This window comes from Pristiophorus japonicus, chromosome 6 (genome assembly GCF_044704955.1).
Source record: "Pristiophorus japonicus isolate sPriJap1 chromosome 6, sPriJap1.hap1, whole genome shotgun sequence".
Lineage (NCBI taxonomy): Eukaryota > Metazoa > Chordata > Chondrichthyes > Pristiophoridae > Pristiophorus > Pristiophorus japonicus.
Genome location: NC_091982.1, coordinates 147257602 through 147271817, shown reverse-complemented (window position 1 = coordinate 147271817; position 14216 = coordinate 147257602). Strand labels below are relative to the sequence as shown.

Sequence of the window (14216 nt, the reverse complement as noted above, 5' to 3'; positions counted from 1 at the left end):
CTCCAAAAATACTTCATTGGCTGAACAGTGCTATGAGACGTCCAGTGGTTGTGAAAGGCGCTATATAAATGCAAATCTTTTGTTTTTTTAATATTTTATCTGTGCACGAGTATAGGAACACCAGCCAGGGAGAATCACAGGTCGCACAGGGAGCCCACATGGTGCCCACACAAGCGGGCAGACAGGGCCTCGGTTTAACGTCTCATCCGAAAGACAGTGCAGCACTCCCTCAGCGCTGCACTGAGTGTCAGCCTAGATTTATGTGCTCAAGTCCCCAGATTGGGACTTGAGCCCACGACCTTCTGACTCGGTGGTGAGAGAGTGCTATCACTGAGCCATGTCCATACTACAGACTGCACAACATGGAATCGAATAGAACTTGCAATGTTAAGTGAAAGGGAAAACTGTTGTCAAAGGGTAAAAATACTTTGAGATTTAGCTTGATTGTTCCTTTTGTATATTTGTACCTTTCATTCTGTACATCGAACCCTGTGACCTTCTCTCATTCAAACCTTTACATTCAAACACCTCAGTGTTTAAGCTCGAGATCGTTCCACCGTCACTCTACACCTCAGTGAATGGGTTGTTCAAGTATTTGCACAGTCTGGGGTGTGTCACAGGTGTCTTAGCATTTGGTTTGAAAAATGGTGCTACAATGCGATCTGGCGACAAGCAATTTTGTTGACTTTTTCTGCGTAATAACTGATCTGAGATTACTGACCACAAATTCTCACTCCGAGTCCAAGAACAAATTCCCACTTCCCAAATTCGGACGCTGGCCTGGGCCGCTAGCTGACCTCAGGCCTGGGCTGAGCCCACTCACATTAGCTGGGTTGATGGCCTCAGCATCTCGATGATCACCTCCAGTGTCCAGGGGCTTGAGAGGCAACAAAGACATTTTGAGCAAAAAGATTTGCATTTATATAGCGCCTTTCACGACCACCGGACGTCTCAAAGCGCTTTACAGCCAATGAAATACTTTTGGAGTGCAGTCACTGTTGTAATATGGGAAACGCAGCAGCCAACTTGCGCACAGCAAGCTCCCACAAACAGCAATGTGATAATGACCCAGATAATCTGTTTTTGTTATGTTAATTGAAGGATAAATATTGGCCAGGACACCAGGGATAACCCCCTGCTCTTCTTCGAAATAGTGCTATGGGATCTTTTACATCAAGCTGAGAGAGCAGACGGTGCCTCGGTTTAATGTCTCATCTGAAAGACGGCACCTCCGACAGTGCAGCACTCCCTCAGCACTGCACTGGAGTGTCAGCCGAGATTTAGGTGCTCAAGTTCCTGGAGTGAGACTTGAACCCACAACCTTCTGACTCGGAGGTGAGAGTGCTACCCACTGAGCCACAGCTGACCACAGCAAAGGGACCCTGCTGTCACTTGCTATCTGGGAAACCCATTCTGGGAGTTGCTTGTGCACGGATATCACGTGAGGACAGGGCCAGACTGGGTTTGTGCAGCCACACCCGGTTGAATGACCCTGCTAACACTAACGGTCTTGGTTCAGGCACAGAGAGTGGGTGACGCAGTGGGGTAGTTGATGGGAGCATGCACCCGTGCCCAGACAAGAAAGAGGAAGAACGCTGAGAGGGGAGAGGGAGGACATGGGGTACTGGGGCCAGTAGGCACAGGACCTGCTCAAATCCTGGGCCACAGCCCCACAGCATTCCGTAGAAGTGGACAACAGCGACGAGGCACCGGCTTCAGTGGCTGACGGAAGCCACACCAGTCCAAACACATCTCCCTCAAAAAATACCAGAGGCTCTCAATCAACCGTAAAAACAGCATCGCTGCTTATCAACGGACGCCATGGTTACAGCCAGGAGGTTCCAGCCTTTGAGCAGATAGCGAGATTAGATAAGGGGACTGCCGCTTTTGTACGTGCCATGCAAGACAAACATGTCACAGAGGGCGTTGAGTGAAGCGATGTGGGCTTTCTCGATGCGTCACAGTCAAGGGAGTATTAATCACTTCCCCGACTAGGGTGTGTTGGAGCTCTGCGGGGACTGATACAAACACCTAGCCTATGCACAGCTCGAGTACACTTGGTGTCAGGCGCTGTGCGGGGCGGAGGTAAATCGTGCAGTGCCCAGGATGGCACAGCACACAGAGAGAGCAAGTTAGGCTTTTGTGTTAATTGGGTGGCGGTGGGGGTGGGGGAAGAGAAGCATCACTGACTGGTACCGTGCCCAGAGAACCCGTGTACGGCTCCAATCGGTTATGAGGGCAGGTGCAGAACACACGAGCCAGTGATAGCTGTAATTTAGTAAGCACCGATATTTATTCAGGCCTCCTCTTCCTCTGTGCCACTCCTGTGAGAAAGACAACAAGCCCAATCCATCGGGACATTCCAACCCTGAAACCTATTGTACTTTCCAAATATGGGCACTTGACTAAGTGGATTCTTGCTGCTGTCACCGACAGTTTAGGGAAATGTTACGCTGGGGAAGCAGCTCATACTGAGTCTCAGTGCTTGAAAGTGAGGCTTGCCTTCAAAGGGCAGTGAGTGAGTTGGTGTTGGTAGATGCACTGGCAAGTGTGGTACTGAGAGACGCCTGGCCAGGGAGGTCCCAGGTTTGATGCCCAGTCTGTGCTGAGTTGATGGACCTCAGCGTAAGTTGGTCTCAGCTTCTTCAGGCTTCCAAGAGACAAAAAAAGGGCTATTCATGGATATGTGAGCACAAATGGAAATTATGGAGCTTTTCAGAATTGGCCTTTGTGGATTAGGCAGTATTTGTACAGGATGTTCCCTCGGGAGATCTGGTGCATGAAGCAGGGACAATGGTGGGCCGAGTCAATGTCAATGATGGGTCAGGAGATCGGGGGAGGAGGGGGGAACAGTGGGGTGGGGAGGGGGAGGTTGGAGACAGTGGGAGGGGAGGGGACAGTGTGGGGGGGGGAATACAGCCAATGATCAGACAGACTGCACGGGGTTAAATAGCCTTTTCTCATTTCATTTCTGGGAGGAATGTATAGTTTCGGCAATGGTGTAAAATAGGCGATCTTGAATTAGCTTTGCATTGTCCACCATGCCTGGCTGTGCTATCAATGGAAGGGTAAACCAGGCCAGCTGTAGAGGTGGTGGCTGGTCGGATATTACCCGTATTGCCCCGGGGTATATTCCCCCCAATCCGTGCAGCGGGCTCCACACACTACAACAAATCAGGAATCTTATTTTCATTGTGATGGACAAATGGAAATTTACAGCACGACTCTTTCCAGGAATTCCCCACCATGCAATGGGGCAGGTGAAGAGCAAGGATGGTAGTTATACTGGAAACCAATCTTTCCTTTAAGCTGTGCAGCCAGCTCAAGGCTTTTCAATGAGAAAGCTCACGCATGCCGGATATTCTGAGAGGGCCCCTCAGCCCCTTAAAGGGGCCACGCACCCAGAAACAATGAACAGGAACATTGCTGACAACAGCGGTGAAGGAACCAGTGAGGGGTGAAAATCTCTGGAGAACTTTCTCCGTTTTCCAGGCACTGCTTCCCTGAGGTAGATTCAAGGCCACTGCCATTTTAAAGCTGAACACTCTGGAGGGGCCTATTCGACCAGTAATACTGCCAGAGGGAGGGGCCCATTCAACCAGTAATACTACCAGAGGGAGGGGCCTATTCGACCAGTAATACTGCCGGAGGGAGGGGCCCATTTGACCAGTAATACTGCCAGAGGGAGGGGCCCATTTGACCAGTAATACTGCCGGAGGGAGGGGCCCATTTGACCAGTAATACTGCTGGAGGGAGGGGCCCATTTGACCAGTAATACTGCCAGAGGGAGGGGCCCATTCAACCAGTAATACTGCCGGAGGGAGGGGCCCATTTGACCAGTAATACTGCCAGAGGGAGGGGCCTATTCGACCAGTAATACTGTCAGAGGGAGGGGCCTATTCGACCAGTAATACTGCCAGAGGGAGGGGCCTATTCAACCAGTAATACTGCCGGAGGCAGGGGCCCATTTGACCAGTAATACTGCCGGAGGGAGGGGCCCATTTGACCAGTAATACTGCCGGAGGGAGGGGCCTATTCGACCAGTAATACTGCCGGAGGGAGGGGCCCATTTGACCAGTAATACTGCCGGAGGGAGGGGCCTATTCGACCAGTAATACTGCCGGAGGGAGGGGCCTATTCGACCAGTAATACTGCCGGAGGGAGGGGTCCATTTGACCAGTAATACTGTCAGAGGGAGGGGCCCATTTGACCAGTAATACTGTCAGAGGGAGGGGCCCATTTGACCAGTAATACTGCCAGAGGGAGGGGCCTATTTGACCAGTAATACTGCCAGAGGGAGGGGCCTATTCGACCAGTAATACTGCCGGAGGGAGGGGCCTATTCGACCAGTAATACTGCCGGAGGCAGGGGCCCATTTGACCAGTAATACTGCCGGAGGGAGGGGCCCATTTGACCAGTAATACTGCCGGAGGGAGGGGCCTATTCGACCAGTAATACTGCCGGAGGGAGGGGCCCATTTGACCAGTAATACTGCCGGAGGGAGGGGCCTATTCGACCAGTAATACTGCCGGAGGGAGGGGCCCATTTGACCAGTAATACTGCCGGAGGGAGGGGCCTATTCGACCAGTAATACTGCCGGAGGGAGGGGCCTATTCGACCAGTAAAACTGCCGGAGGGAGGGGCCCATTTGACCAGTAATACTGCCGGAGGGAGGGGTCTATTCGACCAGTAATACTGCCGGAGGGAGAGGCCCATTTGACCAGTAATACTGCCGGAGGGAGGGGCCTATTCGACCAGTAATACTGCCGGAGGGAGGGGCCTATTCGACCAGTAATACTGCCGGAGGGAGGGGCCCATTTGACCAGTAATACTGCCGGAGGGAGGGGCCCATTTGACCAGTAATACTGCCGGAGGGAGGGCCAGTAATACGGCCAGCAACAGCGTATCGCGACAAATGCAAATGCACTACCCCCAGAAGACGCTATCAGAGCACCTGAAGGGAAGCAGTAATGAAATATGCGGAAGAAACAATTTATTTATTCTGTTTCACACAACAAGAACGAATCACAGTTTCAAAATAATGATCTGGGTAAATTCAATGATCCCAGTGGGGGGCCGCGCTCAAAGTCCATGCATCTGGTGAGCGGACTCCAACAATGCAGAGGCCATTCCCTCTCCCCTGCTCCCTTTGAGTACCTCCCCTAACTGGGATCAGGGAATTTGGCCGATACAAAAAATTATATATAAAAAAAACACGATCATTCCTCTCGCCGTCAGACAGAGTACAGTACAGACTGGTCTCAATAGGAACCGTAACAGCTTCTGTTCATAACACAGAGATTCCAATCTGTTAATTCCCACTAATCTGCCATCACAATAAACAGGTCAAGTACGGGTAGTGGATGGGATATCAAATCAGCTTAAAGTGACGGTGTGAATCTTCTCTTGTACACTTGCAGTTATACTGTACCGTGTTATACTGTACCGCACCATGTTATACTGTACAGCACCGTGTTATACTGTACTGCAACGTGTTATACTGTACCATGTTATACTGTACTGCACCGTGTTATACTGTACCGTGTTATACTGTACAGCACCGTGTTATACTGTACTGCAACGTGTTATACTGTACCATGTTATACAGTACTGTACCGTGTTATACTGTACCGTGTTATACTGTACTGTACCGTGTTATACTGTACAGCACCGTGTTATACTGTACTGCAACGTGTTATACTGTACCATGTTATACTGTACTGCACCGTGTTATACTGTACCGTGTTATACTGTACAGCACCGTGTTATACTGTACGGCACCATTATACTGTACCGTGTTATACTGTACTGCACCGTGTTATACTGTACTGCACCGTGTTATACTGCACTGTTATACTGTACTGCACAGTACTGTGTTGGATTGCACAGTACAGATTGAATCTCCCTTATCCGTCACCCTCGGGACCTGGCCTGTGCTGTATAAGGGATTTTGCCAGATAAAGGGAGGTCAGCCCAAGGGGTGGGGGGGAAGGCGGCCCGAGGTCGGGGAAGTGGGTGGTGAGGAGGTCAGTGCCCTAGGTGGGCCCGAAGTGTCGGCAGACCCTAAAGTCGGGGGAGGTCGGCCCCGTTCTGCGCATGCGCCCCCGGCCACCAGAATCATGCCAGACGAGGGGAGGTCCAACCTGTACTGTGTGCTCCTGTCTGCATTGTGTATAGTTCCAATGAATGGTAGAGTGCAAACACCCTGTACTGAGGCACAGGACGATGAAGTTGTGTGTCTCACAGACACTGGCTATGCTCCAATATCTCAGGCAAACGGAGGATGCCCTGCCTGGAGTTGAGTGACCTTCTGTTGCCAAGAGATGTGTATTGGTGCATATCAGGAGAGAACAGAACTGGAAGCAGCTGCGATGCCTTCCAGGGTCAAACAGCCTGTCGATATTCACACTTCTTGGATGAACTACCCGAGGGGGGCCAGTAAGTGTGAAACTGGCCCCCAGCCCGATGCAATGTCTTCAACAGAGGATGGGAGGCAATGAGGAAAACACGATGCATCATGTGACAGGATGGGGGTTAACAAGGATATGATGCGAGACCAGGAGTATCACAGTGTCAGCTGACAGGAAGGGAGCGTTTACTGACAAATACAACGTTACTGTTTCATCCCTTAAGGTAGACCCCTCCCCTTCCTGTCAGCTGACTCCAAGTGACTCCAAACCCACAGCACTGTGGTTGACCTTTAACTCCCCTCTGAAATAGCGGCTCACCACCACCTGCTCGAGGACAATTAGGGATGGGCAATAAATGCTGGCCCTTACCGGCGACGACCACATCCCACGAACGAATACATTTTTAAAAAATCAAACAGCATTATGACTCCACTTTTATCAAAGGATGTTCAAAAAATAAATGTCATGATTTTCTTGCAAAACACACAAATTTCCAACTGATCTTTTTACATGCCCCATATCCAGTAAGGTGATCCGGGGGTCAAAGGTGAATTATGACTGAGTAAAGACCAAAGTCACTTTGATTTAAAAACATGCAAGCAAATAAAAAAAGCAACAGTCCTTTTGTTTCGGTCGAGCGTTAGGTTCAGCATGCAGGTCGTTCTCGCTACCAACCTGCCCCTCTGCTGGCAGACGAGCTCCAGACACTGGTTCCCTGAGAGTGGGACGGCTCGGAACTTCGCCTGGGCATGGCCACTGCCTTCGAGATCGTTCCTTTCAAGGCAAACTCTTCCGACACGTCCTCGATGGACGAGATGTCCAGCTCACTCTCCTCATCGTCAGACAACTGCCAACAGAAAGCAGAGATGGTTGACATAAGAACATAAGAAATAGTAGCAGGAGTTGGCCCGACGGCCTCTCGCGCCTGCTTCGCCATTCAATAAGATTCTGGCCTCAACTCCACTTCCCTGTCCGCTCCCCATAACCCTTGACTTCCTTATCCTTCAAAGATCTGTCTATCTCCACCTTAAATATATTCAATGATCCAGCCTCCACAGTTCTCTAGGGCAGAGAATTCCACAGATTCACGACCCTCAGGGAAGAAATTCCTCCGCATCTGTTTTAAATGGGCGACCCCTTATTCTGAAACTATGCCCCCAGTTCTAGATTCTCCCATGAGGGGAAACATCCTCTCTGCATCTACCCTGTCCAGCCCCCTCAGAATTTTATATGTTTCAATAAGATCACCTCTCATTCTTCTAAATGCCAATGAGTATAGGCCCAATCTGCTCAACCTTTCTTCATAAGACAACCCCTTCATCTCAGGAATCAACTGCATGAACCTTCTCTGAACAACCTCCAATGCAAGTATATCCCTCCTTAAATATGGAGACCAAAACTGTACACAGTACTCCAGGTGTGTACAGTTGTAGCAGGACTTCTCTGCTTTTATACTCTATCCCCTTTGCAATAAAGGCCAACATTCTATTTGCCTTCCTAATTATTTGCTGTACCTGCATACTAACTTTTTGTGTTTCATCCTGGGATACACCAGCGACTGAGATACCAGGGTGGGGGGGAACGAGTAGGGCATGATAGACAGCTGAACTCCGTGTGAGTGTGCATGCACGAGCGAGTGAGTGCCTGTGTGTGCGCAAATGTGTTTGTTCTGCAACTACATGCCCGCAACATTTCCTAGATCGTCGTTCCAGGAGGTGGTCCCCACAAAGCCACAGAAAGCTCGGGACAGTAAGTGTGTGGTCATTCAGCAGGGTAGGAAGAGGCAGGCAGTGTGGGAATCCTCCTGGAGTGTGCCGCTCATTAACCACACGGACTGCAGCGGTTCAAAAACAGGCGGCTCACCACCACCTTCTCCAGGACAGTTAGGGACAGGCAACAAATGCTGGCCTTGCCAGTGACATCCACATCCCATGGGACACTGGGCCTCCCTGGTTTCCCGCCTCAGAGGAGCCCTGCCTAGGAGACAATTCTGGCCATCATGTAGAAAAACAAGGAAGTTATGCAAAACCTTTTAGGACAGGTTGATTAGGCCCCAGCTGGAGTATTGTGGACAATTCTGGGCACTGCACTTTAGGAAGTACGTCAAGGCCTTGGAGAGGGTGCGGAGGAGATTTACTAGAATGGTATCAGGGATGACAGACTTCAGTTACATGGAGAGGCAGGAGAAGCTGGGGTTGTTCTCCTTAGAGCAGAGGCGGTTAAGAGGTGATTTGAGAGAGGTGTTCAAAATCATGAATGGTTTTGGTAGAGTAAATAAAGAGAAACTGGTTCCAGTGGTGGAAGGATGTAACCAGAAAGCACAGCTTTAAGAATTAGAGGCGATATGAGGAAAACAGTTCTTGACGCAGCGAGTTATGCGCTGCCTGAAGCGGCGGTGGACGCAGATTCAATAGCAACTTTCAAAAAAGTTAAATATTTGAAGGGAAATATTTACAGGGCTATGGGGTCAGAGAGATTGAGTGAGACTAACTGTGTAGCTCTTTCAAAGAGTTGGCACAGATACGATGGGCCGAATGGCTTCCTTCTGTGCTGTATACCATGATTCTCTGATTTAGTGTGGTCGGGTTGCGGAGATTCTTCATTTAATGTTAAACTGTTTGAGTACCCAAAGAGTAAGGCATTAGTGTCATTGCAAGGCTCAGGATCGCCTTCGACGAGTTGCCCCCAGTAGATAAATTATAATTTTAAATGAATTGTAACTATGTGGATGTCGCCAGCATTTATTGCTCATCCCCAGTTGCCCGGAGAAGGTTGTGGTAACTGAGCGGCTTGCTAGGTCACTTCAGAGCATAGTTAAGCTTCAAGCAGGGCTGGGACTGGAGTCACATATAGGCCCGACTGGGTAAAATGTTAAAATTCTCACCCTGGTTTTCAAATCCCTCCATGAGCTCGCCCCTCCCAATCTCTGTAAGCTCCTCCAGACCTACATTCCCTCAGAGATCTCTGCGTTCCGCCAATTCTGACCTCGTGAACATCACTGCAGCTTATGAACAGACACAGTAGTGCCAGCTGCCCCTGTCCCTGGGAACAGAAGAGACTTTTCTTTGCCGTTCAATGTCCCTCACTCAAAATGTGTTTCTTTCTCCTTCCTGCTCCCGCCCAGTGACCAAAGTAACAATAATCTACTCACAAGGAGAGAAAAATCTCCTCACAAAGGCCTCATCGCACACCCGCCCCCCCACTCCGCCCCAACCCCGGACCAGCACCACCCACTACCCCCAACCCCACCCCAACCCCTGACCAACATCCCCCCACTCCCACCCAATCCCCGACCAACACCCCCCAACCCCGCTCCAATACCTCCTCCATGCCCCAAGTAAGGTCAGTAGAAAGCGTTTGAATATTTACTGATTATTTATGGGCTGCAATGTAGCGGGGGGGGAGGGGAATGCCAGTTAATGGTATCTCGGGGCTCATTACCTGCAACTTCTTGACGACAGAGCTGTTCTTTGGAGAAGTCCGAGGTGCCACTTGGGGCATAGGGAAGAGTTTAACCCCCCCGATGGGTTTCTTCGCTGGAGAGCTCAGCTGTTTCTCCAGACTCTTGGTCATGCTTTGAATCATGGTACCTAGGAAACAAGGGAAAGAAAACAGCACCTCAGACACTGCCCTCAGCACTCTTCCCCAGCAATGGCTCGCACATCATCACCATCAACATCAACATCATAGAAACATAGAAAATAGGTGCAGGAGTAGGCCATTCGGCCCTTCAAGCCTGCACCACCATTCAATAAGATCATGGCGGATCATTCACTTCAGTACCCCATTCCTGCTTTTTCTCCATACCCCTTGATCCCTTTAGCCGTAAGGGCCATATCTAACTCGCTCTTGAATATATCCAATGAACTGGCATCAACAAGTCTCTGCGGTAGATAATTCCACAGGTTAACAACTCTCTGAGTGAAAAAGTTTCTCCTCATCTCAGTCCTAAATGGCTTACCCCTTATCCTTAGACTGCGTCCCCTGGTTCTGGACTTCCCCAACATCGGGAACATTCTTCCTGCATCTAACCTGTCCCGTCCCGTCAGAATTTTATATGTTTCGATGAGATCCCCTCTCATCCTTCTAAACTCCAGTGAATAAAGGCCCAGTCGATCCAGTCTCTCCTCATATGTCAGTCCAGCCATCCCAGGAATCAGTCTGGTGCCTCAATAGCACTCCCTCAATAGCAAGAACATCCTTCCTCAGATTAAGAGACCAAAACTGAACACAATATTCCAGGTGAGGCCTCATCAAGACCCTGTACAACTACAGTAAGAACTCTCTGCTCCTATACTCAAAACCCCTAGCTATTAAGGCCAACATACCATTTGCCTTCTTCACCGCCTGCTGTACCTGCATGCCAACTTTCAATGACTGATGTACCATGACACCCAGGTCTCGTTGCACCTCCCCTTTTCCGAATCTGCCGCCATTCAGATAATATTCTGCCTTCGTGTTTTTGCCACCAAAGTGGATAATCTCACATTTATCCACATTATACTGCATCTGCCATGCATTTGCCCACTCACCTAACCTGTTCAAGTCACCCTGCAGTCTCTTAGCATCCTCCTCACAGCTCACACCACCACCCAGTTTAGTGTCATCTGCAAACTTGGAGATATTACACTCAATTCCTTCATCCAAATCATTGATGTATATTGTAAATAGCTGGGGTCCCAGCACTGAGCCCTGCAGCACCCCACTAGTCACTGCCTGCCATTCTGAAATGGACCCGTTAATCCTGACTCTCTGCTTCCTGTCTGCCAACCAATTCTCTATCGACGTCAGTACATTACCCCCAATACTATCTGCTTTAATTTTGCACACGAATCTCTTGTGTGGGACCTTGTCAAAAGCCTTTTGAAAGTCCAAATACACCACATCCACTGGTTCCCCCTTGTCCACTCTACTAGTTACATCCTCAAAAAATTCTAGAAGATTTGTCAAGCATGATTTCCCTTTCATAAATCCATGCTGACTTGGACTGATCCTGTCACTGCTTTCCAAATGCGCTGCTATTTCATCTTTAATAATTAATTCCAACACTTTCCCCACTACTGATGTCAGGCTAACTGGTCTATAATTACCCGTTTTCTCTCTCCCTCCTTTTTTTAAAAGTGGTGTTACATTAGCTCCAGTCCATAGGAACTGATCCAGAGTTGATAGACTGTTGGAAAATGATCACCAATGCATCCACTATTTCTAGGGCCACTTCCTTAATTACTCTGGGATGCAGACAATCAGACCCCGGGGATTTATCGGCCTTCAATCCCATCAATTTCCCTAACACAATTTCCCGCCTAATAAGGATTTCCTTCAGTTCCTCCTTCTCACTAGACCCTCGCTCCCCTAGTACTTCCGGAAGGTTATTTGTGTCTTCCTTCGTGAAGACAGAACCAAAGTATTTGTTCAACTGGTCTGCCATTTCTTTGTTCCCCATTATAAATTCACCTGAATCTGACTGCAAGGGTCCTACGTTTGTCTTCACTAATCTTTTTCTCTTCACAAATCTGTAGAAGCAGTCAGTTTTTATATTCCCGGCAAGCTTCCTCTCATTCTCTATTTTCCCCCTCCTAATTAAACCCTTTGTCCTCCTCTGCTAAATTCTAAATTTCTCCCAGTCCTCAGGTTTGCTGCTTTTTCTGGCCAATTTATATGCCTCTTCCTTGGATTTAACACTATCCTTAATTTTCCTTGTTAGCCACGGTTGAGTCACCTTCCCCGTTTTATTTTTACTCCAGACAGAGATGTACAATTGTTGAAGTTCATCCATGTGATCTTTAAATGTTTGGCATTGCCTATCCACTGTCAACCCTTTAAGTATCATTCGCCAGTCTATTCTAGCCAATTCACGTCTCATACCATCAAAGTTACTTTTCCTTAAGTTCAGGACCCTAGTCTCTGAATTAACTGTGTCATTCTCCATCTTAATAAAGAATTTTACCATATTATGGTCATTCTTCCCCATGGGACCTCGCATAACAAGATTGGTAATTAGTCCGTTCTCATTACACATCACCCAGTCCAGGATGGCCAGCCCTCTGGTTGGTTCCACGACACATTGGTCCAGAAAACCATTCCTAATACACTCCAGGAAATCCTCCTCCACCGTATTGCTACCAGTTTGGTTAGCCCAATCTATATGTAGATTAAAGTCACCCATGATACTTCAACAATTGGATGAACTTCAACAATTGTACCTTTATTGCACACATCCCTAATTTCTTGTTTGATGCTGTCCCCAACCTCACTACTACTGTTTGGTGGTCTGTACAGAACTCCCACTAGCGTTTTCTGCCCTTTGGTATTCCGCAGCTCCACCCATACAGATTCCACATCATCCACGCTAATGTCCTTCCTTACTATTACATTAATTTCCTCTTTAACCAACAACGCTACCCCACCTCGTTTTCCTTTCTGTCTATCCTTCCTGAATGTTGAATACCCCTGGATGTTGAGTTCCCAGCCTTGGTCACCCTGGAGCCATGTCTCCGTGATGCCAATTATATCATATTCATTAATTGCTGCCTGTGAAGTTAATTCATCCACCTTATTACGAATACTCCTCGCATTGAGGCACAGAGCCTTGAGGCTTTTCTTTTTAACACACTTTGTCCTTTTGGAATTTTGCTGCAATGTGGCCCTTTTTGATTTTGCCTTGGGTTTCTCCATCCTCCACTTTTACTTTTCTTCTTTCTTTCTTTTGCTTCTGCCTCCATTCTACTTCCCTCTGTCTCCCTGCATAGGTTCCCATCCCCCTGCCATATTAGTTTAACCCCTCTCCAACAGCACTAGCAAACACTCCCCCTGAGACATTGGTTCTCAGTTTGTACTGGTCCCACCTCCCCCAGAACCAGTTCCAATGTCCCAGGAATGTGAATCCCTCCCTTCTGCACCACTCCTCAAGCCATGTATTCATCTGAGCTATCCTGCGATTCCTACTCTGACTAGCACGTGGCACTGGTAGCAATCCTGAGATTACTACTTTTTAATTTAACTCCTAGCTCCCTAAATTCAGCTTGTAGGACCTCATCATGTTTTTTTACTTATGTCGTTATTACCTATATGCACCACGACAACTGGCTGTTCACCCTCCCCCTTCAAAATGTCCTGCAATCACTCTGAGACATCCTTGACCCTTGTACCAGGGAGGCAACATACCATCCTGGAGTCTCGATTGGGGCTGCAGAAACATCTATCTATTCCCCTTACAATAAAATCCCCTACCACTATAGCTCTCCCTCCTGCCCTCTTGTGTAGCAAAGCCACCCACGGTGCCATGAACTTGACTGCTGCTGCTCTCCCCTGATGAGTCATCCCCCCAACAATACCCAAAGCGGTGTATCTGTTTTGGAGGGGGATGACCGCAGGGGATCTCTGCACTACCTTCCTTCCACTGCTCTTCCTGTTGGTCATCCATTCCCTATCTGTCTGTGTAACCTTTACCTGCGGTAAGACCAACTCACTAAATGTGCTATTCAGGGCATCCTCAGCATCGCGCATGCTCCAGAGTGAATCCACCCGCAGCTCCAGTGTCGCAATGCAGTCTGTCAGGAGCTGCAGCAGGGTACACTTTCCGCACATGTAGTCGTCAGAGACACTGGAACATCACCATCAACATCATCACCACCGCCATCACCAACATCACCAGCATCAACATCAGCATCATTCTCATCACCACCACTGCCACCATTATCAACATTATCACTGCCAACATCAACATCGTCATCAAAATCAAATGCAACATCCTCAATGACAAATACTCTGAAGCTGCCCTTGTTTCTCAGGATGAGGGCATCGTTG

General features: G+C 48.7%; 1 protein-coding gene across 3 annotated transcripts in view; it reads right to left on the bottom strand.

Annotated features, from left to right (window-relative positions):
* The window catches only part of dzip1l (DAZ interacting zinc finger protein 1-like), a 258300-nt gene that overhangs the window by 63552 nt on the left and 180532 nt on the right, over positions 1–14216 (bottom strand). For all 3 annotated transcript variants that reach the window (XM_070883278.1, XM_070883279.1, XM_070883280.1), the window contains 2 exons: positions 9852–10000; positions 7086–7257 (listed from right to left, as the gene is read on the bottom strand). In XM_070883278.1, the coding sequence (XP_070739379.1) occupies positions 7086–7257; positions 9852–10000 (321 nt within the window). The remainder of the gene's footprint in view (positions 1–7085; positions 7258–9851; positions 10001–14216) is intronic.